This window comes from Pinus tabuliformis, chromosome 6 (genome assembly GCF_031772625.1).
Source record: "Pinus tabuliformis cultivar Carrire ecotype Pingquan chromosome 6, CPIR1, whole genome shotgun sequence".
Lineage (NCBI taxonomy): Eukaryota > Viridiplantae > Streptophyta > Pinopsida > Pinales > Pinaceae > Pinus > Pinus tabuliformis.
The window spans coordinates 575664279-575674390 of record NC_142292.1 but is presented as its reverse complement, the minus strand read 5'-3'; the positions used below and the strand labels follow the sequence as shown (position 1 = coordinate 575674390).

General features: G+C 36.3%; 1 protein-coding gene across 1 annotated transcript in view; it reads left to right on the top strand.

Moving 5' to 3' along the window:
• The first annotated feature begins 404 nt into the window (after positions 1–404).
• Positions 405–10112, top strand: part of LOC149259822 (uncharacterized) — a 29471-nt gene continuing 19763 nt past the window's right edge. The window contains exons 1-4 of the mRNA XM_089455312.1: positions 405–547; positions 704–966; positions 1077–1623; positions 2047–2182. Of these exons, the coding sequence (XP_089311438.1) occupies positions 405–547; positions 704–966; positions 1077–1623; positions 2047–2182 (1089 nt within the window). The remainder of the gene's footprint in view (positions 548–703; positions 967–1076; positions 1624–2046; positions 2183–10112) is intronic.

Here is a 10112-nt window from a genome sequence, read left to right as displayed (position 1 = left end):
TTAACGCAACATTAACTTGATGCAGGCCCGTATGCAGCTTCAGGCAATCGACGATGGAGAGCGCAGGAGCAGATCTGACGGTGGAGGAGAATATCGGAAGGCATTACATAACTGAACAATAGCTCCCAAAAAATTACGTTTGCTTACGTATGGGGAGAGCCACGCGTCTGCACCAAATTTTATCGGAGTCAAAAATACGGAAACCACTTTTACGCAAAAGCGGTCCGATATGCATAAAATGGTTTATGGTTTTGCTGAGCGGTTTTTGGGCGTTGTACGTCAGCGCAGTTTAAATTACATATTCAACACATTGAACTGATCTTGCACAGCAAAAGTTATAAATATGAGACCTACATCCACAACTTTATATCTACATCTTCGGAAAAGATATTCACTCGTCTAAAATGGTCGTGTTCAACCGAAATCACTTGTTCTTACTCACTATATTATTGATCGCATTTTGTAATTTAGATAATATTTCAGAAGCAGAAGCTGCAGCAGCAAGCCTTCTCTCAAAAAAATCGATCGATCCTCCATTTGGGAATTCGTACGAATTATTTCCAACTCTTAATGTCATTTATTTATACTAATGATATATTCCCTGTACTAGTTGAATTAATTATATGGAACAAATTTATAGTTATTTTTTAGAATAGGGCGCACTCTGAGGATCTGTCTGATAAGTAAATGTTGATTTTTTCAGGCTTATTCGGACAGTGGATGCATTTGGAGTCCAAATTTATAAATGTGCAAAAAATTCAAGTGCAACTGGGTTCCAGTATACTTCGGTTGGGGCAATGGCCACGCTCTATTCTCCTGATGGTACTAGTGCTTATGGGAAGCATACTTTAGTGGGTTATCATTATTTCTTGCGAGAGCCTCTAGCTCAAGGTGGGAAGCCCACCTTTGCGTTCAGCATGAAAGTAGGAGAACCCATCTCGGCCATCCCCGAATCAACAGTAACATGTAGTCACATATTTAGTTTTTAATTTTCTTTCTCTGAAATGAAAATCTTAAGAGACGCAATTCTAAATAATTGTTTGTTGTCCTTTAACTTGCTTTAATGTCAAACACAGGTAATGTACTTGCCATGAAAATGTTGGGTACTGAAGATGTGGATGATCTCCTGCTCAAGGCCGTTTCACACAGTGCTCAGGGCAATAGCGGGGTATCTTATGTACAACGATTGCATTCCAAGGGCGGAGTTCCTCCATCTTCAAAATGTAATGTGGTTGGAAAGCAACTTCAAATTCCATACACTGCGCAATATCTATTTTGGTTACAAGATCGATCACTCCCAATGGGAATTCCTGTCGAAATAAGTGTTTCAAAGGATTTTAGTCCTCTTCTCAGATTTTACGCTGAAGGAATCCAGTATTATAGATTTAATGGCTCTTCTTGGATTAATTTCAATGTATCAGCATATTTACACACTTCTCCTGGGCAAGAGGTTGTGGGTAAGCATTATTTCTCTACAAACCCCGATCCAAATGGAGGACAACCCACATGGGAGCTATTCATGCCCTTGAGTCGAGTGACCGTAAAGGTTGTGAGTTCAATTACAGTGGATTCTGACAGTATCGATTGCACTGAATTTGAGGCTACAAGCCATGGTGGAAATAAGTAAGTAATGGGACCTATTTTTTTTCATGTTTTGATGGTTGCTTTGCGTGTAATTTTTTTCATGTTTTGATGGTTGCTTTGCCTGTAATTGTTTTCATGTTTTGATGGTTGCTTTGGCTATTTTTACCCCTGTAATGATACTATATCATCTGATTTCTAAGAAATTTTTGGATGATAATTACATCACAACTCATTATAATTACATCACAACTCATTTGTTAAACTTGTTAAACCAGTTTGGAAATATTCAGTGGCTCATTTTATTTTGATAATGAATTATATACTAGGTTTCAAATTTGTCCATAAATAAATTATGGAATCTTTATCACCAAATTTTTTTCTCAAAAATCAAAATATAAATCACAAAAACCTAAATTCAAACCATATTAAATGACACCATATGACCTTTATTGCTCTCTGCAGAAATGGACTACTTCAAAATGTGAGATACGTGCAGCGAGTTTCTACTGTGGGAGGACTTCCTCCTCCAATAACGGCTGGATCTGCCGTAGCAGGAGACGAATACACGCCTACCTTTTCAACAATCTATTGGTTTTATGTATGACCACTCTTCATATCCAAGACGAGGGCGAAATTCAAAATTATGATTATGAGATGGTTGTAATCAGGATTTTTTAATATTGTTAAACTGTTTTTGCTTTAATTTGGAACTGGAATAAGATTTAGATAGCTATTTATTTATTTTCATTATGATTATTAGATGGTTGTAATCAGGATTTTTTAATATTGTTAAACCGTTTTTGGTTTAATTTGGAACTGGAATAAGATTTAGATAGCTATTTATTTATTTTCAGATTAAGTTATAACTTTATTAATGTATTGGGCAGTATATATTGACTTTTGTAATGGGTTAAATCCAACTAATGACATGTTTTCACAAATATTGATAGCCTCCATGTTGGATATTCTTATTAAGACTTATCATCGAGAAAAGAAAATACGATGCAAAGCAAAGGTCATATGATCTAATCCGCTCAGTCTGTTCAGACCGATGTTTAGGCTTCAACTTGTTTTGGTCAATAAAATCGATACAGTGGTGAAGAGTTTTTTGGCGTACAGCAATGAAATTAAATATAAGAAAACACTATTTCAATAGTAATTAGAAGATAAATGTTATTTTATTCTATTAAAATAAATAAATAAATGTATATCAGTTTCCAAAAATTTATGTTTAACTAATATTTATGGAGGTTATAACTTTATTAATGTATTGGGCAGTATATATTGACTTTTGTAATGGGTTAAATCAACTAATTTTATTTTTAATTAAAATTATCAATAATTAAATATTCAGCGTGTGTTTATGAATTAGATATCCAAAATCACAATGACTATGATGTCAAATTCCAAACCACAAAATGTGATTTAGCTAGTCAACGAAATCCGTGGGTTTCCCACAATCCATCGATTGGGCTAAAAATCAGTAGCCCTGTTCAATTAATTCCCAAATTCAAGATGACGTTTTCTATCACGACTCTGTCGATCGTGATATGTCTATTAAACTCAACAAATGTGTTATGTCTATTAAACTCAACAAATGTGTTATGTCCACATTACTATTAAAACATCACAAGCACTCCCAATTTGGTATAAAATAAAAAACTTGATTGTGATGTGTGAGAATTGGATCTCAGAAAATGTATTTTGTCCACATCAAAGTTTCTGATACATCACAAGCACTCCTTATTTGGCTTAAAATAAAGCTTCATTGATCAGTGGTGTATTTGAATAAGTCTACGCTCAAGTAATTTACTCGCCTTTCACATGTGTTTCCTATTTTTAAATTTAAATCATATTGTGCACCGGAGACGGTTTATTGAATAATACCTTTTCTAAAATGGTTTAGTGAATAATCACTCCATGCAACTCTCCGGTTTATTGAATAATACCTTTTCTAAAATGGTTTAGTGAATAATCACTCCATGCAACTCTCTAGACTGTTGAAATTGTAATTTCAACTGCATTGACAGTTGAATAGCAGCGGCATACTTTACTCCAGCAAAAACAGTCTATTTTTTCCCTGCGATGTGATCGCAAATCGCAAGTTTCACCATGCGTGCATGTGCATTAAGCCTCTGCCCATGTTTTTGCGATGCGATATGTTTTTGCGATGCGATCTCGCCGTTCCTCTGCAGATCCAAGAGTGGAGATATGTTCTGGGTTTGTGTACTCCTCCACCATGCCTCATCTATGGTTTAACCTACCTTTGTGTTCCCAAGGCAAAAAGAAGTTTTTGCGCCATAACTGCTCACCAACAGCATTAAAGAAGAAGAATGGCCGAGAACAAGAAGGATGCACCTCGTGCAGGTAAGAGCATTGAAAGAATATGAGTTTCTTGTGTATTCCACTGCGTTTAGCTCCAGCAGGTCAACAGAGTACAGAAAAGGCCGGTTTTTGTCAGTTGATAGTATCAGAGGTCCATAACGTTTTGTAAATGCAGTTGGTGGCCACTTTGACCCCTTCACGCATAACCTGATAGATATAAAAGTTTTTGTTTTTCAGCATGAAAAAAAAACAGAGAGTGAGAGAGGAACAAAAAGAGCGCAGCAGTACGTAAAAAAAAAAAAAAAACCGCAGCAGCAAAATAGAAAGAAGGCAGACACAGCAGTCTGAACGTTTTTTTTGTAAATCCCTCTGTGAAAGAGGAAGAATCTTTATTTTGAAACAGCAGTTTGTTTTATTAATGAATACAAGCTCTTTTGGTGTATAAAAAACTCTGTCCTCTGCAAATAAATTTTAATTCTTCCGTTGTGTTAAAGATCCTTTGTTTGAAACAGAGCGTCGTTCTCTGTTTTGTTCTGTTCTGTGATTTTGTTTTTGGAATTTTAGCAAAAAAATTCCCAACAGTGGTATCAGAGCTTGTCTAGGCTCTTTGAAGGTGTCAAAGAAGCTGAAGAAAGTTCTTTTTTGCTGTAGCAGCTTCTCGAGCAGAGTGAGGACTCAGTCAAAAAAGGATCCAGGTATTTCTCAAAGTTTTTTTTGTGTAGCTGTTGAAGACAGCTAGTTTTTTTTTTAAATTACACAGTCAAATATTTGAAGCATAGCTGAGAGAGTGCAAGGATGGCTAGCACCAGCACTAGCATGGGTATTTTTAATACTCAGCTCCCACAGTTAAATGGGAAAAACTATGACTATTGGGAAATAACCATGAGAGTCATGTTTGCCTCACAAGATTTATGGGAACTTGTTGAATATGGGTTTGAAGAACGAGGAGACGAAGATGAGTTTAATAGATTAACTCAGACAGAGAAAGATATGTTGAAGAGCAATAAGAAGAAGGATTCAAAAGCCCTAGTATTTCTGTATCAAGCAGTGCCTGAGAGTGTGTTTCCAAGGATAGCAGCAGCCAAGACATCCAAAGAAGCATGGAAAACTCTCAAGACAGCCTATCAAGGCATGGAGAAAGTGAAGACAGCTAAACTACAGTTGCTGAGGAGAGATTTTGAGAACCTGTGCATGAAGGAGTCAGCTAATATTGACTCATTCTTCACACATGTGATTGGTCTAGTCACACAAATAAGGTCTCATGGAGAAACTCTTGAAGAAAGAAGGATTGTGGAGAAACTAATGAGGGTCCTACCGTCAAAGTTCGATGTGATTGTCACCACCATAGAAGAGACAAAGGATCTCACAAACTTTTCAGTTGATGAACTTCATGCATCGCTGATAACACATGCACAGAGGTTGAGTAGAAATGAAAAATCATCTCTAGAGCATGCCTTCAAGACCCAGAGGTCCTTTGGAAGAGGAAGAGGTCAAGGCAGAGGAAACAAGAGAGGGAGACGCAAAAGCCAAAACAGAGGTGGAAGGAACAGTCCAGCAAATGCTCAAGGAAGAGGCAGCAATCCGAATATGAAACAAGGCCAAGGCAGCAGCCAACAAAGTGGACAATATCATGCTCAAGGACAAAGGTATGAAAAATCCAATGTCCAATGCTATTATTGTAAAAAATATGGCCACTATGCCAGTGAATGTAAGAAGAAACAGCATGATATGAACAATAGATCTAGTGCAAATATCACTAGAGAAAATATCAACCAAGATAATGTATTGTTAGCTTGTAATATGGCTGAAACAAACAGTCAAGACATATGGTTTCTAGACTCCGGTTGCAGCAACCATATGACAGGAAACATAGCTTTGTTTTCTGCTTTAGATCAAAGTGTGAAGTCACAAGTCACACTTGGGACTGATAGTCAGGGAAAATTTTAAGAACCCCCCCTAAATTTATAAATATAATAAATGGGTGAATCTCCATAGTATATAGGAAAAATGGAAGGCGATTTTATCAATAATATAATATGTATATATAATTTTTTGGCGAATCTCTCACCAGGCATGGCGAATATTTTACTCAATTATAAAATCTTGTAAGATCTTGGCGATTCTTTCACTAAATAATAAAACTTTGTAAAGTCCTAGTGAATCTTAGCATAGGCTACATGCTGGTTTAATTCCCCCATTTAAATAGGCTACATTCCAGGTGAATACCATGGGTCAATACCATGTGCCATTTTGGTGAATACCATGGGTCAATACCATGTGCCATTTTTATTTTTATTAATTCTAATATTAGGGTTAATAATGGTTTTTTGCATGTTATTAATAACAATCTAGTCCATGGTATTTGTCCCATAGTATTTTGGCCATAAGTTTCACCTAAATATAACCCATTTTTTGAGTGTTCGTAAATATAAGGTGACTTATGGAGTAAATATAAAAAAATGTTTTATTTGTTTACCATACCTCTCGTTTATTTATATTTTTATTAATTTACCATACCTATTTGGCCCATAGGATTCACTTAAACAAAACCTCTTTCTTGAGCCTTTATTTATATTTTTATTAATTTACCATACCTATTTGGCCCATAGGATTCACTTAAACAAAACCTCTTTCTTGAGCCTTCATAAATAGAACGAGGGTTATGGACTAAATATAAAAAGAGATTTTATTTATTTACGATACGTCTAGTTTATTTATATTTTTATTTATTTACCATACCCTTTGAGTATTTATATTTTTATTTATTTACCATACCCTTTGAGTATTTATATTTTTATTTATTTACCATACCTTTTGAGTAAGTATAAAAAGACGTTTTATTTATTTACCATACCTCCACTTTACTTATATTTTTATTTGTTTACACTTTTACATGTATATAAGGTGACTTATGGAGTAAATATAAAAATGTTTTATTTATTTACCATACCTCTCATTTATTTATATTTTTATTAATTTACCATACCTCTTTTATAAATATGGTATTTGGCCCATAGGATTCACTTAAATAAAACCTATTCTTGAAAATGGGTGAATGGATTCACTTAAATAAAACCTATTCTTGAAAATGGGTGAATGGAAGGTTGTAAGTCCTAATTTCAAGGGCTAAATTTACCTTTTTTACCCTCTCCCTTAAAATAAGGTGGGCTATTTGAGGTGATTTGTAAAAATGTACTATGATACAAAATATTCGCCCACTAAAAATTTAAAACCCCTTAATTTCGCCAAAGGGCGAACATTCGCCCCTAAAATTATCCTTGCTGATAGTAAAGTTTTTGTTATGAGTGAAGGAGAAGTTAAAATATTTACAAAGAAAGGTGAAAAGAAAACCATAGCAGATGTCTATTATGTTCCTGGAATGAAGTGTAACCTCTTAAGTATTGGACAGCTTGTTCAAAAGGGGTACAATGTTTTCTTTGTGAATGATGTATGCACCATCATGGATATAGCACCCAGCAAACGATGTATTGTTGAAGTGAAGATGACGAGGAACAGGGTGTTCCCTCTCAAAATAAAAGCAGATTTGAAAAATAAAAAAGTAATTGCAGCTATTACCCAAGAGGCTTTCCAAAGCGTACCAAAGGATGAAAATTGGTTGTGGCGCTTGAGATTTGGACATCTCAACTTTGGAGGTCTTAACTTGTTGAGCAGAAAAGGAATGGTAAGAGGATTACCATTAATAGAGAAACCGGACAGCCTTTGTGAAGGTTGCATCTTGGGAAAACAACACAGAGAAAGTTTTCCATCAGGGAAAAGCATAAGGGCAAAGGCACCCTTAGAGATTGTCCACTCAGAACTATGTGGACCAATGCAAACTCCATCACTAGAAGGCAGCCAATATTTTCTAACATTCATTGATGATTTTACAAGAAAGACTTGGGTTTATTTCCTGAAGAACAAAAGTGAAGTGTTTGAAAAATTTCGAAATTTCAAAGCACTTGTAGAAAACCAAAGCGGGCTGCATATCAAAGTTCTAAGAACTGACAGAGGAGGTGAGTATACCTCCAAGGAATTCCTATGGTTTTGTATAGAAAATGGAATACACAAATAGTTTACCACAAGGTACATTCCGCAGCAAAATGGAGTAGCTGAAAGAAAGAATAGGACCATCATGGATATGGCGAGGAGTATGCTAAAGGCAAAACATTTGCCAAATGATTATTGGGTTGAAGATGTACACTGTGTAGTATATATTTTGAATAGATGCCCAACAAAAGTAGTGATGAACAAAGTGCCGGAAGAAGCATGGAGTGGGAGAAAGCAAGGAGTCACCCACATGAAAGTTTTTGGATGTGTGGCTTATGCACACATTCTAGATCAGCTAAGGAAGAAGTTGGACAGCAAAGGGGAGAAATGTATTTTCATTGGATACAGTGAGGAATCCAAAGCTTATAGGTTGTATATCCCATCTACCAAGAAGTTTTTTGTGAGCAGAGATGTTCAATTCATTGAGGAGGAAGCTTGGGATGGAAGCATAGAGAAAACAGTGAATGTTAAAAACTGTTTGTCTCATGATGAAGATGATGAAGAGATGGCTGAAATACATCCCCAAACAGCAGCGCCAACACAAGGACAGCAAGGGACACCCTTGAGGAGAAATGAAAGTGCTTCTCCAAGCACACCACAAGGAGGAAATTCAAGTGCGTCTTCAAGCACTTGTACACCAAATGAAAGAGGTAAGAAATTCAGAAATTTAAGTGATATTTATGATGAAGGAATGAATTCCTTGTTTGCTTTGTATTGTCATGTTGATGACCCTATTCATTTCGAAGATGCAATTAAAGATAAGAAATGGATAAAAGCTATGGATGAGGAGATCAATGCAATAGAGAGAAACAAGACATGGGATTTGGTTGAGCTACCAAAAGGTAAAGAAGTCATTGGAGTTAAATGGGTCTATAAGACCAAGAGCAATGCTGAAGGCAAGATAGAAAGGCACAAGGCAAGACTTGTTGTCAAGGGATACAAGCAGCAGTATGGGAAAGATTATGAGGAGACTTTTGCACCGGTTGCAAGAATGGAAACCGTGAGAGCAGTGTTGTCCATAGCAGCACAAAACAAGTGGAAAGTTTACCAAATGGACGTGAAGTCAGCATTCCTAAATGGAGTGTTAATGGAAGAGGTTTACATTGAACAACCTCTAGGCTATGAAAAGAAAGGCCAAGAGCACAACGTGTGCAGATTGAAGAAAGCTCTTTATGGGCTGAAGCAAGCACCAAGAGCGTGGTACAATATGATAGATTCCTATCTACTGGAAAATGAATTTTCAAAGTGTGAGGGAGAACCCACCGTCTACATCAAAGAAAAGTATGGTAAAAATTTAATTGTTGTGTTGTATGTTGATGATGTAATTTTTACAGGTAATGATGACTACCTCATTGAAAATTTCAAAGCAGACATGAAAGAGGAATTTGAAATGACTGACATGGGCTTGCTGAGATACTTCTTAGGAATAGAAGTAGATCAAAATGAAAATGGTATTTTTATCTCACAAGCAAAATATGTTAATGAAGTATTGGAGAGATTCAATATGCAGGACAGCAAGGCAGCAGTCACTCCCATGGTGATGGGATTAAAACTCAGCAAAGAGGATAGTAGCAAGGATTTTGATCCTAGCATGTACAAGAGCATAGTTGGCAGCCTTATGTATTTAACTGCAACTAGGCCGGACATAATGTTTGTTGTTAGTTTAATTTCTAGATTCATGGAGAGGCCAAAAGAAGCACATTGGCAGGTAGCAAAAAGAATTCTGAGGTATGTCAAAGGTACAAAAAGATTTGGCATTTTATATACTTTTTCAGAAAGTTCAGATTTAGTTGGCTACACCGATAGTGATTGGGCTGGAAGTGTGGATGATCGGAAAAGCACATCCGGTTATCTCTTTCACATGGGTTCAGGAGCAATTTCATGGGCTTCTAAGAAACAGCCCATCGTGACGTTGTCGACAGCAGAGGCAGAATACGTGGCAGCTACAGCAGCAACGTGTCAAGCAATTTGGATGAGAAGGATGCTAAGGAGCCTATGCCAAGAGCAAGCAAAAGCAACGGTTATTTTTTGTGACAATAGCTCAGCTATTGCCCTGTCCAAGAATTCTGTGTTTCACAAACGAACGAAACACATTGATACAAGGTTCCATTACATCAGAGAATTGGTGAACAATGGAGAAATCGTTTTACAACATG